Raw genomic sequence first — 22,316 nt, 5'->3', positions numbered from 1 at the left:
GATTGAATTTTGTACTGTGCTGTACTTCAGGAAACAAGCAGTGTGCAGGTAAATCTCAAAGGGCAATTTAGCAGGGCAGGTTGCAATTACACTTAGAGGCATGTGGTCAGGAGGAAAGTAGGGCAAAACATTATTTAGAAGCCCTGATGACATTTTCCATACTGTAACGCAAATACTCTAATCCCCTCATCAGGTGCCTTGGAAGTACCCACATTTTCTATCTAGCCCCATAATCAGGTGCCTTGGAACCACCTTTGTTTTCCCTGTAAGTTTTCTCACTACCTCCTCCTGCTCTCGCAAACCTTAAAGCCCTAGTTGCTCGGCAGCTGCACTGTGCCTAAGTGTCACTTGGTTTCACAAGCTGCGTGCTCTGTTGTTTAAGCTGCCCGCAGGGCTGGATTCAATGAGCTTTTTACCTTTTTATTCAATGAGCTTTCTACAGCTTTAGCAGTGCCCGTAATGTGGAATTGTATCATCGTTGCCTCTCCGCTGCCATGCTCGTCCTCCCGCAGGGCTTGAAAGGCCTTGAGGCTGTTGCGCTGGCCCAGGCGCGTGTGACTGTTGCGTGTGGCAGCGATGGGAGCGGGTGCTTGGGCAGCTCCATTGTCAGCCCAAGGGCCTCGCTCCCGTCAGCCGCCACAGCTTCAGATGGGAGATGGGCTCATCTCCACGCAGTGGGTGCTTAGAGCCCGTGGGCCAAGGGCCGCCTGCCTTACGGGCACGACTATGGCAGCACAGACAAGAGTCCCACCGGGGCAGCGGTGCAGGAGGGTAGGCTGGTGCGCTGCCCGCGTCCCAGCAGCCATCTCCTGGGCTGAGCCCGTGTCACCCGCTCCCCGCCACGGGGGCTCTGCCGTTCCGTCCCCGCTGCAGCTGCGGCGCCGAGCGCATCCCCGCCGGCAGCCGGCCCCGCTCCCCGCGCCGGCCCGGCCGGGAGGAGGAGCAGGAGGAGGCGCGGAGCCCTCCGCCCCCTGCGGCGGAGCGGGCGAGGCGTTAGGACCCGGCGGCGGCGGCTGGGCGGTGCAGGGCCGGGGCCGGGGCCGGGGCCGGAGCGGTGAGGGGCGGGGGAGCCGCGCCGCCGCCGCCACCTCCTGCTCTCCTCTTCTTCCTCCCGCAGCCGCCCCTGCCCGTCGAGGCAGCGCTCCCAGGCTCCCCCGGGGCGCTCGGCATGAGGAGGATCAGGGCTAATGCCATCGCCATCCTGACCGTCGCCTGGATCTTGGGCACTTTCTACTACTTATGGCAGGACAACAAGCCCCGCTCGGCGGCTGCCGGCAGGTCCGCCGGAGGCGGTAGCGGCGGCGCCCGGAGCGGGCAGAGGGCGGCCGGCAGGTTGGAGCTGCGCCGGGAGGAGAGGACCATCCCCCTCATCGTGAGTGAGCGGCGGCCGCCAGCATCCCGTCCTGCCGCGGCGGGGAGGATGCTCGGGGAGGGAGCCGCCGCGGCGGGCACGGGGTACGCCGGCGGAGGGCTGCGCTTTGCCTTCGGGTTGCTTTCTGTTTATTTTAGCATTCATGCTTGTCACCATGGCAGCCGCTACAATCGGGGAGCAGGGTGGGCGCTCTTGGGGGAATAGAGTAATGCCTTGGGTAAAGTGTTTGCGAGTTGTCTCCGCTGCTCTCAGCCCGGGCTCTACTCCTCCGGCTGAGAACGGCTGCCCTTGGCCGGGGAAAAAGGCGAGTGAAACAGCTGGAAGGTTTTTAGTTCGCGTTCAGAAGGTGCTCGCACACAGATATGTACGCACACACGCATGTATGTGATCACAGTGCTTTTCCGTCAGGACCAGCTGAGAGCCATGACCTCTCAAAAGCTCTTCCCCCGGTCAGCCTCCTCCGGGCACCGGGCCGGGGGGACACCGGTGACTGTACAGCTGGTACCAGGCTCTGCCTCGGCCCCCTCCGCTTGGCTGCCAGATGGGGGACCTGGGCGCCACTCCGGACTTTAGTCTCTTTCAAGACAGAGGCAGCAGTCTGAGTCGGGCTCAGGCTAGGTTTTGGGCACGGAGATGGCGGGAGCCCCAAGGGCTCCATTCCTAACCAGAGGAGTTGTAGCAGCAGTGCCCTGATGTGCTACTTAAGTTTTGTTGAAAGCACCCACACTCTGCCCTCCTTGGGTATCTGTGGGCTCTATAGGGGGATAATATTGAGCTCCTGACTTGAGGATGATGAGGACCTTTCTGCTCTGTCCGTGGGGGTGATTTGTCCTCCATTCAGCCTGTATAATAGCATCAATAAAGCTCTCCCAACTCTAGGCAATCGCTTCATAAAAAATAAATCTGCCCCTGGAGCAAGAAGTGGCCCAGCAATACCATTCCCAGGAGTGATCCAACTGAAGCTGTTCGGGAACTGCACTGTGTGTCACTCTTTGGCTGCGAATCCATTTGTCAGCTGGTTACGCACACATGGAATCGAATAAAAGCAGCAGCCCGGTCAGAGTCGAGCAGGGGCCAGGCGCCAGGGCTGCCCGCCTCCCTCCTTGGCTGGCTCTGGATTTTTTGGCCTATGTCTTGCTTTTTTTCACCTATAAAGCGGGGATGGGAAGTGTTTATAGGTGTTTGGGAAGCCCTGTGAATGTTTGGAAAATGCTGTCAGAGCAGTCCCAGCCCTCAGGCAGCAGGGTGGAAAATCTTCAGCTGAGCCCCTTGGCCATTGCTTGCAGCTGCTGAAACTCAAAAGTCAGGGCTGAGGCTCTTGGACAGAGCACTTCTTTATTAGCAGCTCACTAGGGCTGGGGGCTGCTGGCAGTTCAGGTTGCTCTGCTTTGGACCTTTTATGGAGCAGGATTGTGGAAATGAGCACGGTGAGGAGCTCTGTGCGGGTGCTGCTTTTGCTGAAGCCCTTAGGGTGCACTGGGAAATGCTCTTAGGCTGGCCAGGGCTGAGTTCAACAGAGGATTTGGAACACTCCTGCCTTTTTGATTCCACCTTAGTGGCAGAGGAAGCTCCCCCTGAGCCTCTGATTTCTTGCGTGAGCTTGAACATGCTGGTGTAGCAGTTTTATTTCTCTGTTTCCCCGCTGGTTATCCCTTCTGGTTTTTTATAGCATTTACTTTACTCCCTCTCAGAGGGCTTGTGAGGTTACATGAATCCATATCATCTCCCAAGCACCTTAAAATCCTCATGAGGAGGATGCTGTGGCAGTGCCACACGTGATTATATTGCTGTTGTTGGGGGGTGCAGTATGTGCTCATGGCTAACCACAAAGCCTGTCCTTGCAAGATAAACCGCCACGCAACAGCCACTCCAAATCTGGTCCTGCTCTCAAAACCGTGAAATCATTCCAGTGCTGCTCCATGCCTGAAATCCCTTAGCAAGGAAAAACAATCATCCTTTGCATCTCAAGTCCCTCTGTAACTGGGGTCCCAGCATGTGCCAACCCTCCCACTAGGGCTTTCAGTAGCAGCTGCAATGAAGGAGGACCCTCTCCTCATGCACCTGGTTGTGGGGCGTGGTGGAAATTTCACATCCTGACCTGCCATGATGTATTTGGATAGAGAAGGAAACAGGAAGGGTTTGTGGTCTTTGGGCTTTCCCTCATGCACACAGGTTTCCCAAGGGTTTGGTGGGTTGCTGTGGGAGGCAAGGTGATAAAATGCAGTGTGTGTGCTTGTGTGACTATGCAGTGCTATGGCCGTGGGGAGCCTAACAGGCTTAGCAGCGATGTGCACAACGAGCTGTCCCAGCCTTGGCCTCTGCTGTGCTGCTGGGGCAGAAGCAGGGAAGTGACTGCATGTGGGCACAGGGCAGGAAGGTTGGTGGAGGTCTGGGGACACCACTGTCCCTCAGGGTGTGGCATCTAGCAGGGTCTGAGCAGTGGGTCTCGTGTGTGTGAGCCAGAGGGCTGGTCAGGCCAGGGTAGTAGCTGTGCAGACTGTCCTCAGCATGTGGCTGCCTTTGTTCCCCAGCACAGCCCACTACCCTCTCCCAGCCAGAGCAGGAAATGTGCCAGTTTTGTTGCCCCACTGGAGAAATAACAACTCCAGAGAAGCAGCTGTCCATTGGCAGTGCAGAGCCCTCAACCCCGAGTTCATTCCCCTCTAAGTCAGATTATTTGAATTAATGTACGGTGGTGGTCATGTACAAGGGGAGGCGTGCTTGTGCTCTGTGTGCTTCCCTATCCCTTGGCTTTCTGCAGAGCCACTGAGACAAGCTGCCCATTTTGATCCAGCTTCTGGTTTCCTCTGCTCTGCATGAGTGATGATGTTGGAGTTCAGGTTTGGGCTCATCTGCAAATACGGGTGACTCATGTGACTTATGGGTCTCTGGAAAAATATTTTTTCCATTCTAAAATTGGCTGCTCTGCTGTCTGGGAAAAAAAAAAAATCTTTTTTTCGGATGAGTGAGTCCAAGAGTTCTGCTCTTGCATCTATGCTATGACATTTCAAATCCTGGGCAAGTGCAAGTGTATTGCATGGGTTTAAAAACTGAAGTGCTTTCTGGGCTTGTGTTTTCCTTTTTTATTGTCTCTTAATGTGAAGTGTAAAAATCACCTCAGGTAAACACTGTAGTCAATTGCAAGTCTCAGCTTGAAACTTTTTTTTATTTGTTGACCTCATATTTATTAGCGCAACTTTGAACTTAAAATGTGGATGTCTGATTCCTGGAGTCAGCAGGGAAATCTTTGAATATTTAAGCTGGGGCATGGAGCTTTTAGAGATCAGTGTCCCAGAAACAGCTTGTGCATTAATAGTGATCCTACAGATATCTGTTTTATAGATAGAAATCTTGACATGTGGCCTCTTTGCAATAGGCTCTTCTCAAACAGGCTCTACAGATGCTTGAAATGAAAATTCAGATATTGGCAAATGGCAGGGCTCACTTGGTGACAAGACAAGCCCCTGCATGCTTCTCCTTCTACTTACCATGGAGGGTGGAAACACAAATGAATACCACACTCCTAGAAATGCATTTTTTTCCTCTGGAGCACAGCATAGTATCATATTGATTAGAAGGAGCCCTAAAACTTCTGACAGTTAGCTTGTGTTTTTGGAAGATGAGCTTCCTCCCTGGACTGTTTTCTGTCTCTTCTAGGCAAAAGGTTGTTTCCTGTCTCCAGGAAATTTCCAAAGGCCAGAAGCTGTGCTATGTGTCTTTAGAAGGGCTTTGGCATCATTCCTGCACTATGTACAGGTGGTTAATTGTTCACCATGTGCTGCATATCTGCTTTAGCATGGCACTGATGAGCAGAGCCCAGGGCTCTGTTCTTCCCTGTCTAAAGACTGCAGCATTGGAGGCTCGCCCAGCGCTCTTGTGTCCCAGTGAAGAGAGCGAGGCCATTGCTGCAGCGTGGGCAAAGCTTTTTAGTGAGAGGGATGGTTGGTAGGCAGCTTCAAAAGAGAAATTTTTCTGTTGGCTGACTGTGAGCTGAGGGTGGGAGTATTTTCTCTTATTCCCTAGTCAAAAGCAGGATGTGAGGTTGCCCACAGGGTTCTCCAGCTTGCTGACTTCTCTGGTGTGGCAGGGAAGCAGCAACATGCCTGGAAGGTGGAAATAAAAGTATTTAAATGCTCAGAATTGTGTTAGGCTGATGCCCTGTTGCTCTTTGGAGCAGGTATGATGCCTCTTATCTTTGTAAGTTGCTCTTTGGATTTTGGTGTGTTGTCTCTTGTCGTCGTCCTGCCAGCTTTTGTGACCTGTGTAGTTGCTCTGTGAGCCCACTGCAGCCCGTTTGGCAGTGGAGAGGCCCTGAATTGTAATGCTGGCCCAGGTGACCTGAGCCCAGCCCTCCTGGCTGCTCCCTACCTACCTCTGTGCTCAGTCATGTAAAATGAGCCCTGGGGAGATGAGATCAAGGATCCTTTTTCCTTGTAGCTAAGGGTTTCTAAATGCTCTTCAAACATCACTGAACTGTTTGTCACCTGCCTGTGGTGAGACAGCAAGCAGGAGCCTCCACTGGGATGCTTGGCTCAGAACAGGTGGTGTGTGTAGGCAAAGAACAAGTTGGTGAGGAAAGATGTCAATTGTTTAGTTCCCACATCTTGTTTAGCCAGAAAATAGGCAGTGGCTGGGCTTTACCTGCTTCTCTGAATTGCCAAACTGGCACATTTAGCCATGCTTGTATTTGCCACCAAATAAGACCCCCTTGATGTATGCTCTTCAGAGCCTGGAACACCTAGCTAGCAGCACGCTCTGCTGCTTTTGTTCTGTGTTGCCTTTGCCTCCTGGGTATCTGAACCTCACAGAGCAGGTGCTGGCTGATGTTCACTGCGTGTTCATGAATGATTTTATTCTCATCCCTTCATCACATTTCCTCTGTGTGCAGCTTTCAGAGGATGCTGTTTTCCTCCCAACTGGGATAAGGTACAACTTTAATGGTTTGCTAAATGATACCATTTTTCAGGGACCTGTATCCCATGAGGCTCCTGCATGTGTGCCTCCCTCGAGGCAGGTCTTGTAGGCTCAGGCATGTAATTCCGGGAACTGACGTGGGTCCTAAATAAATAAAAAAAACCCAACAAACACTGCAAGAGGGGGATCAGCACTATTTCCTTGCATTGGCATATTTTCAGGCTTAATTTCATAACATGCTGTGCTATGGAGAGAAAAAGCCTAATTTTTAATGAGGTGCCACAGCTCATTTCAGCAGCTTCCTTACCATTTTACTCATAGCAGGTTGGTCCCTCTTGAGTCTCCTGTCTTTTGGGGGAAGGATCACGCATATGGCTCTGTAGGTTTCTTTCTGCTCTAGTGCTGAGTGTCTGTGTTTGAGTTAGCACACATGTGGACAGAGCACAGGATGCTCTGTGGTCTCCCCAGGGCTGTGATGCTGCCTGTAAGCCAGACCACCATGGCTGCAGCAGCAGCACACCCTGAGGCCAGGAAGGTATGGTGAGCAAAACAGTAAAGTTGCTATGTTCAACAGCTCACAAAATGCTCTTGTTTTCTTAAAACATCTTTCTTTCAAGTTAAAGTGGAGGAAACTTCATCTCTCCATCCTGCCATCCCACAAAGCAGCTCTGCTCGCTGTGGCTCTGCAGGTATCTGGGATGTTGGAGATGAGATGGAAAAGAACCTGCCAATTGCTGTGTTTGTCTGTGCTGTTCAGCCTGTTCCACTGCCAAAATCCAGCACCTGCCTGGCTCTTCCCACCTGTATGGCCTCTGCTCTTCCCAGTTTGTATCAGGGTGGGGGACACAGCCCTTAATGCTTGGAGTTTTGTGACAGCCACTCATGCTGTGGCCAGACCCTTGGAGCACTGATTTTTTTTTTTTTTTTCTTTATATCTCTGTGGCATCTCTCTTATGGCACATGGGGCCTGTGCCAGCTCCCTGGGAAAGGATGACTTGGTACTTGGTAACTTTTTCTCTTAGGGTATTACTGCAGGAGGAAGATTCAGTGACAGCTTGACGGTGTAATGTTTTATTTACAGTGTTTATGTTTGAAAATTGTGGGAATGGCTGCTGTTTGCCTAAATGGCAGAAAATTTAATTTGTCCCAGTGGCCCTTGTGATGCATAAAAATAAAATAAAAATGAAAGAAATTGTTCACAATAGTAATGTTAATAAAATTCAGTTGGCAGCACTGACCTTAATTGTTAATCAAAATGATGCTGTAGCTGCAGTGAGCTGGGGCTTGAGGAACGTGGTGGTCTGGGCAGCCTGGGAGAGTGTGTAGAAGTGAGGGGAGGGCCAGTGCAGTGCTCCAGAACATGAATTTTTTTACTAGAGTCTTTTCATTAAATCCATGGGTGAAGCAGTTGCAAGTTTTAGCCAGCTGAAGCATTCTTTAGTATGTAGCTGCTTCCTCAGTTAGATCTTTGCATATACAAAACCGTCTTAAGATTTAAAAACGAAAAATTTAGTGGTGTTGCTGGAAACAGAAAGCTTTGATAGATATATCAGGCTGCTGTTTGCATGGTGAAACTTGGTCCAGACACTTCATCCCAAGGCAGGAAGGTTGAGAGTCACTTAAAAGGCAAGGGGAGAAGATGTTTTGGTTCAGTGGCACTGAACTGCCCATTTTGGAGCACTGAAAACTGGCTTAGTTATGCAGGGCACAAAGGCAATGAAACAAACAGAGGCCAATGTGCTGGGGATGAAGCACTTGGGACAGCAGGGGACCCTGGCTCACCTGTGCATTGTCCCACTTCTGCAGGAGAAGCCCCAGGGCAAAGCCCAGCAAAGTGGGATCTCTTGCTCTTCCTTGGCTCCCCATAGAATGCCAGCTGGGTGTTCCTATTCCATGTGCCAGCCCCAGCACCTTGCTTTCTCTTTCCTGTTTTGCTCATGTGTGCTGCTCTCATGTGCTGCTCCAGCCCTGTCTGCCAGCTACTGTGTCACAGATATGTTTTATGAAAAATCTTTTCCTTAGGATTTTTCCTCCTGAGAAGCTGAGAGGCCTCAAGAACAAAATGTAAGCAATGATTATCTGCTGCTGTGGAATGCACCAGGTGGATCTGTGATTGGCCTCGTGTGGTTGTTTTTAATTAATGGCCAATCGCAGTCCAGCTGTCCAGACTGTCTTGGTCAGAGACAAACCTTTGTTATTCATTCCTTATTCATTTCTTATCTAGCCTTCTGATGAAATTCTTTCTTCTATTCTTTTAGTATAGTTTTAATATAATATATATCATAAAATAATAAATCAAGCCTTCTGAAACATGGAGTCAACTTTCTTGTCTCTTCCCTCATCCTCTGTGAACACCATCACACTCCTGCAGTAGGCTTGTGGGCTCCTTGGGGTTGTCCTGTCAGCTGGCACTGCTGGCACTCTGTCTAGTGTCAAGTGCAGAGGCCATGATCCACAGCACATCCCATAATGTTGCATTAAGGTAAAGATTGAACCACAGTGAGACCCGTGGAGTGGGAGTTGAGCTGCCTTAGTGACTGAGCTGAACTCATCTTCCTAACAGGCTCTTCATATGCCTCCTTTTCCCCAAAGTCTTATCTACTTCACAGGGCTTTTGGGCAGCTTAGCTTGGGAGTTTCGTAAAGTGCTGGAGATGAGAGAGATAACCTTAGCAAAACACGTGGTTGAGTTCTCCCTTTGTATTCGGATTAGCAGAAATGTAGCAGGTCAGGGCCGATCTCCTGCAGCAGGAAGGTGTTGAAGGCAAAGCTTCATGCACTGAACAATAGGATTTGTTAGAAAAGGCTGTGTATACCCACTGCTGTCTTTTGCTGTGTCTTTACAAGCACATATTATTGCAACTAATAAAAGTGATAAAGGACTGCAGGTGGACTGTCCGCTCCAGATTTCCATGTCCCAGTTGTGTTTGGGGCTGTGGAGACAAGTCAAAAAGAATGTAGTGGTCTCTTGGGCCCTATCTCTGCAGAGAAATTTCGCATGTTGTGATGTGCTTTGAGCATATGGGTAATTTCTCAGTGTTGGTAGAGACCATGTTTTTGATAGGCAGCTGCACACTCCCTTTGGTGCTACTTTCTTTCACCTCCTTTGGGGGCATGGTCCCTACACTGCAGCTGCCTCTGCAGTGCCACTGCAGGTCCCACAGCGCTGTCCCTGTCCCTGTGATCCCCAGGATGTGAATGATGCTGTCACGTGTGGCTGCCCCTGGGCTGGGAAGCTGTTTTGGCTGGTGAGATGACACTTGGTTGTCCTGCTATAGTGGAGCTGGAGGGTTCACTTTGTAGTTCAGCCTTCAGGGCTTGGTTGGGCTGGGGCAGTGCTCTAACTTCTGATTGTCACAGCATGGTCGCTGATGACATTCGGCTAAAGCTGCAGAAAATTATCTGCTTTAACCTCTTGTTTTCAATTCTCCCACCTCACAAATTTTTCATCTTGTAAGCTATAATATGATCTTTTTGAGGAGGCTTTGTTTAACAGTAGCAGAGAGAGAAAACACCTGTGCTGAAATCTGTATCAGACATTTTGTGGGCCTGTGAGGGAAAAAAAAAGGACTATTTTTCTTGCCTTTATTGTTCTGGATAACTGCCCTGAAACAGCTAGGGCTTGACTGAAAAAGTGCTTCTAACCAATGAAAGTGTCTGCAGAGGTTCTCTAAAAAAATATTTCTGCAGGACAAAATTGAAAAAATTAAGCTTGCTTGCCTGCTGAGTGCCCTGAACAAAGTATTTGGTGCCAGAGAATGTCATGCTCAGTAATGCCATGCTGTAACTTTGTGCCTTTTGGTACCAACTATGCAGTGAAAAGTATAATGAATAAAGAAGAGTGTATAAGAGCTGCAAAAAGCAGTACAGCTCCTTGGGTAACTGGTCAGTTAGTCTCTGAGTACAGGAATCTGGATACAGTGGCAGTGCAAATGGGAGCCATCACATCCACACAATGAAATTGAAATAATTGTGTGCTTCCTATGTAGTTCCCTGTAGTCTTTTGAAATTGTAAAAAATAATGGTGAAGTATTGGACTTAAAAACTGTGAATGGTGCAAGTGCTCACTGCCAAGTCCTGGTCTGTGTGATAATGCTGTATTTTCCAGGTGCTGTAATATGCATGTCATTTTTGGAGGATTTTTTTTTCTTTGTACCCTTCAGTGAGATTTATTCAGATCTGGTTGTGTGGTAGGAATTATCAGCCACCAGGCTGCTGATGGGGTGGGCTGTATTTGCCTCCCAACCTTCTGAAATGTCTCTGTTTGGCTGAACTGCCTGTTTTATGCCTAAAGACAGGGAACAGCCTCTCACACACAGTGACCTCTGTGGGGCTGGCAGGAGCATTGACAAACAGATTGGGGCACAACCCTATTTCTGGCCTAGGGATGCTCAGTTGCCACATCCCTGTTGATGCTTCACTTGCAGAGCTGGCTCCTCTGTCAGAGCCAGGCTGGGCTGAGCACAGGGGTGTTTCTCTCATTGCTCGGGTGCAGGGTGGTGTTTGTACTGAGCTTGGGTTGGCAGCAGAAGGATGGTTGCTCTGCAATGAGGTAACCCTTCCAAAAATTCTCTTGGAGCAAATCTGAATGAACTTGGCATCTGGTTTGTGTCCTCCCTGTGTTTGGTTGTGCCTTGTCTTGGAATGCCACATTGCTGTGCCATGCCTGCTAGCTGAGTGGCCCCATGGGACTTTTCAGGGCATTTCCAGTCTGTCCTGGGAAAACTGGACCACACTGGGTGGGCAGCCCAAAAGAAATTTTAGGAAGGACTGGGAAATCAGCATTCCATCAGGACTAACTGTGTATCTGTCCGGCCAGGCAATGATGAGATGAGGTCAAGTGAGGTCTGGCCTTGGAGAAGCTGCCCAAGCACCTATCAAAAGCTGCCTTTGGCTGAAAGGCAAGGTGTGAAAGGATTTTAAGTGAGCAGTTGGACTACTGGCTCAGGTCAGGTCCTTGAACAGACATCCATCTCATGCTACATGTTAGGTGAGCCATGAGGACGTGGCTAACAGTGAAAGCAAACACTGTCCTTACAGCACAGGATACAGATTGAGTCACATCAGGTATTAGGAAAAATCTGCTGGTCTGCCTGCATCACTCTCCTTACAGCATTATTAAAAATTATGCATGTAAATTATTTACTCATTAATTTTCTTGGGCCTAAAGCCTCGTTTTCAGGAAAGATGTGTTAAGAGTTGAAAGGAAACATGGTAGGGTGATACAAATCATTGTGTGTGTCAGGGCTAATGTGAAATACAGGTTATAGCTACATTCTTCTCTTTGCTGCTGCTCAGCTGTTAACTGTGCATCACTGCCCTGGGTGGTTGGTACCTTTGCTACCCCTATCTGTGACTCTAAAGGGCTACTTGGGTGCTTCTGCCACTCCCATGGGTTTGGATGCACCAATCATGGCATGGCAGTGTCATGGCAGTAGTGTTCTCTTGCCCACTGCCAGCATCCTTGGGGCAGTGGGTCTCCACTTGCACTGAGGAATTGGAGGGGACAGTGTTCCTGTAAGGACCTTGTGAGAGATATTTGATGTGTGCAAAGCTGAGCCCTTTAAATCTTGATGCCCTAGTTAACGGGGATTTAGTCCTTCCAACCTGTCACAGTCCATCTCATTTTTCCCCCTCTTTCCTTTTAGTTAGAGGATTAAAATTGTCACATTGAGCTTAAAGGGGATTGGAATGCTCTGTATTTTTCTTCTGCATTTGCCCAATAGCTCCTAAGAGACATCATAAAGAATGGCCAAGAATGGATAAACAGGTATTAACACCACTGCAGGTACTGAAGAAAAGGTGAGAAATCTCTCCCTACCCTGTTGTGCCTGCATTATTGCAGGGTCTGAGCAGGACACTCCTCACCTCCTGAGCTGTGGCAGCTGCCCCACACACCGGCATTGGTCTGTGTCTACAGATTGCCTGGGGGCAGGAGCACGGGCTTGGGCACGCAGCTGGGCAGGAGGGGGGAGTGGTGATGGGAACTGGGTGCATGAAGGGATTTTTATTCTTCTGTGCCTCCTGTACCATGGGAGCTGTGTAAGGCTCTCCAGTTCACCAGTGTACAAGAGGAACTTGCTCCTGCCAGTGGGCTGCACGTTCAGAAACCCCAGTACACAGTTCTGCACGGTTCCTTCATCTTGGCTTCAGCACAATACAAGATCTAAACTTTTAAGTGAAGAATCTTGACTTGTTTTTTTTGGGGGGGCAGGAGGGAGGGGCATGACTCGGTGGTGCTGTTCACCATGGAAGAATACTTGAAAGTGTTATAAAGTAGAAATGCAGAGTGACCATTTGGATTCCCTAGTTTGTGTAGCAATCTAAGAACTTAGGAAATTATGCTGCACATGGTATTTATTAAATGTCCAGGAAATTGTTAAACTAAGTCTTGTGACAGATTCATAAAGACTAGGTAAATTTTGAGTACCCACAATACATCATCAGTTTTCTTCTCCAGCTTTCTGTTAGTGCTTTTATAATTCTGCTAGAAATACACCTCCCACTGCTGCATTTAATTTGCTGGCCCTGTGCAGAGCTTAAAATGTGGTCTTCACCATTCTCTGTGGCAAGGACAGCCATGAAGCGTGTTGCCAGAAGGTTATTTTGAATCGTTAGAGGCAATGTGTATCTTTGTGGTCTTGTGTAGGTGAGTTGAATTTGAATGGAAAATATTTCCATTGAGGTCAGAATTTGCTTTAAATTTTCTGTTCAATATTTTTCTTCCCAAGGTAAATTCCCATATCACTGTCCTATCTGAAAGGGGTAAATTTAGATGCATTTTGATCAATGCCTGTCAGGTGGGACCCATTTGAGTCAGATGCTGCTTATCCTGGGGTGGGCTCAGCATCTCTGCAATGCAGAGACCAGATTTGCACTGGGTTGCCATGGGGGTGACTCCAGGCATTACCTGGAACTGCTTGGCAGGAGCTGGGTGAGGATTGGCAGTGTACTGAGGTTTCAGGTGCAAAAGGACAGATGGGGAGAGAAGCTGTTCTCTATGAAAACTCCTTTTCCCTGCCCTAGGTGCAGCTCTGTGTACAAGAGGAGAGCACCGCTCACAGCTGCATATGTGTCTCTGTAGCAGGTTCTTTCTGTATGTGGGGGACTTGTTTGGGGCCCTTCTGTCAAGAGAGAGTGAAACAGGGTGACCCTGCTTGGAGTTACTAGTTGCCTTGCCATCCTTTTTCAAGCAATTTGCATGTAAGAGTTGCATGAGATCTTCAATTTGTCATGTTCCTATCCCAGACCTCTCACAAGGCTTGTACTGCTGGGTGCTTCCTGTTTATCTGCAGATCTCTTTGGCTGTCCAGACTGCAGGCTCTTTTGTGCAAATGTGAACAGAGAAGACAGCTTCTGTCCTGGAGTTTATAACCTCTGTACATGAGTGAGATAAAGAGCTGGGGATAGAAAGCATTCTTTCCGCCATTCCCCTGATGGAGAGCTGAGACTAAGCCTTGAGCTCTGCTGAAAGGGAACAAAGCATTATTCAGGGCTGCTAACCTCTGGTTATTAACTCTGATGAAAATACCAGTGAAGCCAAGACAGCTCGGATATTAATTGTGTACCAACACATATTCAATAAATTTGCTGCTGGATTCCAGTTACTACCCCAGAGACAATTGAAATTGTCCTTTGGTAGCTCTTCTTCCAACTGGCCATGCCTCATTACATTTTGCATTGATAATATATTTGGACCACCTCCCCACCCGTTGTAATTTCTGTGACCAGTGATGGGTTGGCCACCTGGAACCACTTTGGCACATATTGTATGTAACCTGAGTGGATTGGGATGCAAATTTGGCTTGTGGCTGGAGGGAACATCTTGGGAAACCCCCTGTCCCAGATGACCTTGGTTTCCTCGAATGCCAACTTGGGTTTTGGTGTGCATTTCTTCTGCATGCTCATTTTGGGGGAAGAAGTAGCATTTAAGAATAAGCTGCTAGGACACAAGACAAAAAGTTAGAAAAAACTTCCTGGTGACGTGTAAATGTTAATCATTTAACCTGTTTCCACATAGCAACACGACTTCTCATAATGATTAACTTCCTCCCCACGCTGTACCGGGAGGAATCTCAGGGTGTTTGCTGAGCTCTGGAAGCTGGACTTCAGCTTCTCCCACTGCAGCCCAACTGCTGAGTGGTGTTGAAACACACCTTAACGGGCTGGGGGGATGAACAGCAGCAGGGCTCCTTGGGGCTGATGGTGCTTCTTCATTCTCAATTCTGCTTTTGAAGACTCACATTCTCTACTTAATCAGGGTAAAGTGAGGTTCCCTCTGTTACATTGCTTTCAATGCCAAATGACATCTTTAACCACTTGCTTAAACCAGTATTCTGTGTAATTTGCTATTCTGAGTGGAAAACACACTGTAACACTTGTAATCATTCTCTCTGCAGAAAAACAGAGTTTTCATCAGGGAATGTGTTCCTGGAGTTTGCAGCATGCACTGGTTTATTGTATTGCTGCCCTGTTCTTTGTGCAGATAGATAAAAATTGAGTGCTGGATGCCAAAATTCTTGTATGCCTGGTCAGTGGCATGTGGCACAAGTTGTCACGGGCACTACCAGCTGACTGGGCATGTGGCCTTTTCCCCACAGGTTATTAATAGTCAAAAGCTAGTACAGCAACATTGTCTACTTTTGTAGAAGCAGATTTTTACACTGGTGAATTTAGCTGGTTGCTCTCATTTTCCTTCAGAGAGGAGTCTGAATGTCGGCATGCACTGCTGCCACTGCAGACCCAGTTTTGTGCTGAGAAGGGGTACTTGGCTAGTTCAGGCTCCAGCAGTGTAGACAGCAGCAGCTGGAAGATGAAAAGTTACAGATGGGTGGCCAGGCCTTTACACAGTTGTTTTGGTGAGTGATATTGGGTCATATTGCCAATAACTCTGTAATGCAGGCAGGGAAATCTTGGCAGTCTAAGTGTGGGGCCCCAGGGTACAGCCTGTATCTGGGCTGGATAACACATGCTGTGCAGCATGCTGGAGAGCGCTTCTCCTGATTGGAGGGGTGAGGAGTAATGTTTCTAGGTCAGCAGCAATATGCCACCTCGAGAAAGCTCCTAACAAGTACAAGCAACTCAGCATCCTTCAGTAAGTCTGTCCTGTTTGACACAGACTTGCTATCTTGAATAGCTCCACATGGTGTTATTGGGGTAGTGGGAATGGACAGAATTGGTTCTGCAGGCTCCCTATAGGCTGTGCTTCCAGAAGAACTATGTACAATTCTCCTGCCAGTTCAGTACCTCCAGTGTTACCAAAGCGTGTGTGAAAAACAACTGCATGGGAATGTCTTCAATGTTAGAAGGCAGCTCAGCTATCTGTTCTCAGGACAGACACCAAGTCTGGCAAGGAGGAAGGTATTTATCCTGTGCTTTTATAAGTGTTGACCTGAAAGAACTTGTCACTATGCATTTCTCAAAAAACATGTTTAAAAAAAACGCCATTAGCTTTAATGAAATTGATTTGGTACATTTCTGAGAGTGCAATGGTGTGATGGCAATATTCTCCTTGATTTACTCAACTAGCTTATCTGAGTTGGAGGAGTTCCCTTGGTGCTTCCTTAGGATGAGAAAGATGTATGAAGAAGTGTGGAGTGCAGGACTTTTTTTGTCTTTATTGTGCTCTCCTAGGATAGAAAAAGTGTGGAAGTATTAAAATATATTTAAAACAATTTTAATGCATTTTAAATATTTGAATGTTCACTGAAATGTAGACTCTTAATATTGCCTTAAAATAACTGCAGCCTCCCTGCAGATGCTGACAGCCTCCTGCAGAAATGGAGCCATGGCTCCTGGAGCTTCTGGCTTGCTTTAGGAGGTACAGAAACCATCCTTTCCCCTGTCCCATTAAATAGGTTGCCAATATAAGATGCAGTAAGCACAATGCTATGGTTTTATCTATATTAGTCTATATTGAGCCAGATTGGAACCAGTGTCAGAAACAGCAGGAAAGATTATATAAGGATGCTGGGGTTACAGAGTAGAATTCAATGTGACTGGGCTGGAGCTGGCTGCCCTTTAAAGATATGTGGTTTGGGAAAAGAGGATTGCTGTTAGAGGGGCCTGTCTGCTCCTTCAGAGGTAATTTAACAGCCTGCCTTCCATTCAGGCAAGGGAAATGTTATCAGTGGATTTTTTCCTATTGTATTAAATGACCTGTCTGTATGTCATGGCCTAATTGTGTTACCCCAAAGAGCAGCGGATAGACAATGATTTTCCTTGAAAGTTTTTTTTTTGCTGCATTGGAAAGGGACTGCTCCCATCTGATTCAGCTGCCAGGCAGCCAGATTTCTCTCTGCTGGTCAATAAACAGAAACTGTGGTGTTATGCACCAGAAGCTGGGGTATTGGCTGCTGTAGTTATGACTTAATTGCTGTCAGAAGTGTCAGATTAGTTAGGACTTGGATATTGCATCAAGCTAAGGATCTATCTACTAGAGATGTACACGTTGAAAGTGAATCCATATATCTACATTAAACAGATTTGTAGTGGCATCTGTTCTGCCCAATGGTTTTTACAGGGAAAACAGTCCACAGACAATAAGACTGAAACACTTCAATTGGTACTTTCAGTAATAAACATTTTTTGCATTGACAGGTCATGTGCACTTGACTCTTCAGAAATGTGGTAAGTGTTTAAGCATCTTCTTTTACAGATCAAGAATCTGAAGGAGGCTCAGAAAGGTTAAAGTCTTGATTTACACTGATTGCTCAGGCTCCATTGACTTTCTCTTTGAATGTCTTTCCCGCTGGGCATTTAACTGACATCCCCTTCCTTGGAGCTTCAGTGCATGTTTAAATAGTCATGGCTCTTCTGCAGGGAAGGCAGGGGTAGTAAGGAAAATTGAAGTGAATATACCCTGCTGATGCCCAGTGCCAGCATGCTTTGCCCCCTGAGGATGATGCCTCTCCACACTGGGTGTCCTTAGGAGGCAGCACTGAGAGTGCTCAGGTCTCTGTTTGCAGGTGGGACATCCTGCAGTGCTGCAAGGTGAAGGCCCTTGTACTAACTGGCTCAAATGAGGCAGACAGAAATGAGTTGTCCAGGAATTCATTGGCTCCTGCCTGGCAGAGGGAAGAGTGTCCCTGTGATTTGTGCTTACCTAGCTATGCAACTGAATTTTATCCTTGAACTTGGTTTCTGGTTCAGACAAAATCCCTCATGTGAAACACATGCCATTTGGACAGGGTTCTTAATTAGAAGAATTCATCATAAACATGGGCATCTTTCTCTTGTTATTATGTCAGGGGGTAGAGCTTAATCACATCCTCAGAAATTCCTCAGAAATGTGTCTGTTTCTATATCCTTTCAATCCTTGACATCTGCAGAAAGTTGAGGTTTCTTATGATATTGCTGTGCTACCATTATTATGCTTTTAATTAGTTAATGATCTAGTGACTTTAGAGTTGAGGTAGTTCCACAAGGCTTGCTATCTTTTGATCAGCAGATGCTTAAAACTTGCATATCTCAAAATATCTAGATTTGCAGGGATAAAGGGGGAAATCACGGCATGTTGAAATCTTTAACAGCTGCCCTCTCCTAAAACATCTATGTGCTCTTCTCCCATACTGCCACTAGAAAAAAAGGGATGGAGTGCAAGAAAATAATTTGCTATGATAATTTAAAATTTAACAGCTTGGCTTGGGGTACATCTTGCACCCTTCTTTTTCTCTCTGCCCTCCTTCAGGTGGCCAAGGCATGCCATTTTGGAAGCATTGAAAGAATAGAAAGTCCATTGTCTGTGCAAAGATCAAAATTTAGCGGTTCAAAAGGGCTTATTAGGTTCTTCTGTGCGAAACCTAGCTTCCAGCACCAGGATTACCTTCCGATTTTGAAAGGACTGTTTCTTTTGCAGGAACATCTTGCAGGCTGCAAAGCACAACAGCCTCATTGAAATGTTTGCTGGGGGTGCAGCAGAGCCCTCCTCCTAAGCCAGGAACTATTGGACTACTGCAGTATTGATTTTGGTGGGCTTTTTAGCCAAGAACTCCCATTTATCTCCTTGGGGAAATTTTCTTTTACCCGGTTTGTCTCCTTTCTTCCTCTCCAGATGGATATCATAGTATTAACAGATGGCTAAGGAGAAACGTTTCCTTCCCTGACTAAAAAGGAAGTGAACGTATGGAAGCTGTCTCAGACATGAATTTTGAGCCCTCTTCTAACTTGGCAAAGACTTTGCCTCCAGCCTTGGAGCCTTGAGGAACAGTGTGGCAGGCAGAGGCAGATGGGGAAGCCTGCAGAGGTGGCTTACAGGGGGAATGGAGTAAGTGTGTTTTGAGAAGGCCAGTGCTGTAGCAGGTGGGCTCACTTGTACTGTACTGGGCCAAATCCCACTCTGGCTCTCACAGTATGTCAAAGCTGCTATTTTCAGCTGCATCTGTCCTTTAAGCATAATAGCTAGGTCAATGTTTTTAATGAAGACCTGCTCTTCAGTGGCTGCTGGAAGCAGTTAATTAAATAAAATGCTGTGGGTTTTAGACTAGCAAGGTCTTTTGGGTGAAGGACTTGTGTAAATCTGGAAGTAGATGTTTGATGAAGCTGTTTTGTGCTTTGCAGTTTTCCCTTTAAGCTGAGATGGGAAGGGAGTGTTAATCATTTCTCAAGGGTGCTGCGAGACATGACTGCAGTCTTGTGAACATCACTGATTGTGTCCTCTAAAAGATCTTTATGGGAACACCCAAATGGCAGAAATGGTAGACAGGTGTGGTGGCTTGCTGAAAGTGAGAATATTTGGTTTGAGAGCCTGCAGGCAAGCTCCTCTTGCTCAGAGAAGGCACTAACCTTATATTTTGCTCTGCAGGTTAAGATAAGCAACTATGCCATTCTGCCAGATTTTGCCAGGTGCTGGTAGGGACACTGCTAGGATGGTTGTAAAATGCAGGAGAAACTAGTCTTACCAAGACATCCCTCCATCTGTCTGCAAATAATGCCTGTATTTCCTTGTCCCTGGGCACTGGCTCCCCTTTGGGCTGTGAGAGAGGCAGAGGCTGAGTCAGGAGATGTGGGCCCTGTTACGTCTAGAGACAGGGGTCATCTTCCAGTAGCTGGACTGAGAAGATGTAGGGGGATACAATATAAAAAAATAAAGATAGTGTAGAAAGTAATCTTACCCCTAAGGAGCTGCAGCTGGGCCAGTTATCAAAGATTAGGAACAGGCCTGATTTGAACAGACCACAGCTGTAACCAAGGAGAAGAAGAGTGCTATAAAAGAGTGGGTGGCTGGTTGGGAAGGGAACTGGAGTCAGTTGGTGACCTTGTGAAGGAGAAAGAGTCAGTGCTCTGAGGAGCTGCCCAGGAGAAACATCAAGAAGGTATGAGACTTTTGCAATAAGGAGACAACAGTATGGAACCCCTGCAATAAGATGACAACAGAAGACATTGAGGGATATTAGTTGTATTTGGAAGGAGTGGGGGGGGGAAACAAGAGAAGCAAAAACCAGTTTATCTCTATCAGATTCCAGCTGTGGTCCCTGAGGAAAACTATTTTTGCTCTGTTGCCATGATGTTTGTACTCAAGGTTAAAGCACTTGAGTGGAGGTGAAGACGCCATTCTGGTATTGTTTAGCTTTAGATATTACTGCAAAGAAAATTCCTGTTGTTAGCCTGGTATTAACGGGGGGGGGTATGAGAGGGATGATGTCTGTTTCTTACCTGGTAACGTGAAAATGTGCAGTAAAGGGTAACATAAAGTCATTATTAACTAAAATAAGTTGAGGGAGTTCTTCCCCCTCTTGGTTAAAAACTTACTGCTTCACATGGGTTAACACAGTGCTCTGGGAAGACATTGAAGGAATGAATGTGTAGGGAAACAGAGGGTGGGGGTGGGTGTTCTATATATACACCTTTCTCATTTGCTGCTTCCCTACAAAATTTATCAGTCATTTGGAAATTGGTTCTGGCAATATTGCTGTATATGTTATAAGAGGAGGAGTCTGTTAAGGGCGTATCTGATGGGTGAGGGAGTAAGTGTAGGATCTTTGATCTGTTAAGATGTTAGCAGGTTAGAGATGGTCGTTTGCTGGGGCAGCTGCTGCACCCCCAGCTCCAGCTGAGCACTGAGTGGAGGATAGGGTGGAAAGGTACCAGTTGGACTAGCAGCTCTTAGTTCAGCTCCAAGGACAGCTGGAGCAGCCTTGCTGGGAATGTGCTGCAGTTTGAGCCACTGGCCTAAAAGGCTCCGTAACTCAGGGAGAATATTAACCTGTAGATAGAAAAGACTGACAGCCTCTGACTCAGAGCATCTCAGTGATGTGGGATGGGAAGAGCTTGCAGGGGGCCTGGCAGGATGGATAAAGAAAACTAATTTGGAGGGGAAGTGCATTGCAAGTAACAGGATAGGACCAACTTTGTTTTCTTTTGCTTTTCCCCCTGGCTCTAGACTGCAGAGAGCAGCAGTTATTTAACATTCCTGTAGATCTTCCTCACTTTGAGATGAGGAAAAAAAGAAACAATATTTTTTTTTAGGAAACCAAAGATATGGCTACATGCACAGTTTCTGAACTGAGTTGTATGGGAGATTTGTACATGTTATTTGTGTCTGTATATACTGAAAGCCTTGAGGTTCTTGTTGCAGGGATTTTTTTCAGTACAGAGGATTTTTATTGTCTTTGTACTTACCTTCCTGTTTTGTTCAAAGTACTAATTCAGTTCTGTAGTTTCTCCTACTCTTTGAGTGGTACAAACAAAATACTGGCAAGCAATTTGGACACCTGAGGAAAAGCACTGGAGATCAGAATGCCTCCCTGTATTTACCAAAAGAATTTACATACCTAATAAGATGCCAAACCTGATCAATTTGACTGGTGCACTTCCATCCCCATCAAGCAGAGGTTTGTCTTGAATACCTTTCATTTAAAAGCTCCAGAGGCATCCTGTAGAAATGGATGGTGGAGCAAGCAGCTCTGGGACCCAGCTGCCTTCCTTCCTTTCCAGCCTCTCTTGTCTTGGGCACCAGTAAGGAGGATTTGGGGCATCCAAGAGCTGGGGACAAGCCAGGTTACCCTCCTGCGTGAGGGTGAGCTTGCTCAAGATGAGATCACTCACACATATAACCCTTTGATAAAATCACCAGTGGCTTGCAGTGGGTATTCCCCTCTTTAGCTGGAGGTGATCTCTGAGCCTTGCAGCAGAGGCTCCACCAGCAAAACTAATAAAATGCTCTCAACTCTGTTGATTAAAACCACAATAAATGAGCATTTACTTGTGATTGCTATGACAGTTGCCTCTGCCTGTGAGATTTTAATGGATTTTTTTTTTTTTTAGTGTTCCCAGCCTCCTTGAGAAAGGTATCTTTTCTCTGGACACCTATCAGCGTATCTTAGATCTAGCACAGTAGGATTTGAACTGTTGACACTGCTTAATGCAGAGATATAAATTGCTATTGCATTGCCTTCACCATGGTGCATGGTCTGTGTCAATTGTCTTTCTCAAAGGCAGCCATTTCTGAAGCAGTCTTACTCATATTACAATTTTGCCTTTAGTGAGGAAAATCACTTTTCTGCAATGAGAAACATTATTTCTTCCCTAATCTCTGACTAAAGATCAGTGAACTTTTGTAAGATACCTTTCTGCTGTCTTCTAATGAAATTATTAATTTTCGTGTTCTGCATGACTGACAGATATCTGTCAATTCCAGGCCTTTAGCAGTACAAACCTCTGCTGCCTGTGTTTAGGGAATGATTCTTTGTTTGCAGGAGCTGTACCAGGCAGTTACCCCCTGTGAACTGGCATACCAGACGTGGGTTGTGTGCAGTCCAAGTGCATCAGCAGGACAGGTGTGCAAAAATTGTTCCATTTTATGATGGACATTGCTCACAAAGGTGTGATGGTGGGAGACAATTTTCTATTGTTTAACTTCACTGGTTTCTAATGAAGTGTGCTGCTAAGCTCTTCTGCTCCACTAGCTTGGGGTATTGGTTGCCAAAATGCCAGCTTTCTAAAATTACTAAATGTACCAAGTGTTTGACTCTTAAAAAAATATAAAAGAAATCTGCTGGCAAAATAATGTATTTCTTTCTGCTTCTGGAAGG

General features: G+C 47.0%; 1 protein-coding gene across 2 annotated transcripts in view; it reads left to right on the top strand.

Annotated features, from left to right (window-relative positions):
• The first annotated feature begins 1,069 nt into the window (after positions 1–1,069).
• GALNT16 (polypeptide N-acetylgalactosaminyltransferase 16) overlaps positions 1,070–22,316 on the top strand; it is a 75,813-nt gene continuing 54,566 nt past the window's right edge. For both annotated transcript variants that reach the window (XM_030240311.2, XM_030240310.2), the window contains exon 1: positions 1,070–1,372. In XM_030240311.2, coding sequence (XP_030096171.1) covers positions 1,169–1,372 — 204 coding nt within the window. In that variant the 5' untranslated portion in view covers positions 1,070–1,168. The remainder of the gene's footprint in view (positions 1,373–22,316) is intronic.

This window comes from Serinus canaria, chromosome 5, assembly GCF_022539315.1.
Source record: "Serinus canaria isolate serCan28SL12 chromosome 5, serCan2020, whole genome shotgun sequence".
NCBI lineage: Eukaryota > Metazoa > Chordata > Aves > Passeriformes > Fringillidae > Serinus > Serinus canaria.
Note: the sequence above shows the minus strand (reverse complement) of the source record. Positions and strands in the feature narration are given on the sequence as shown.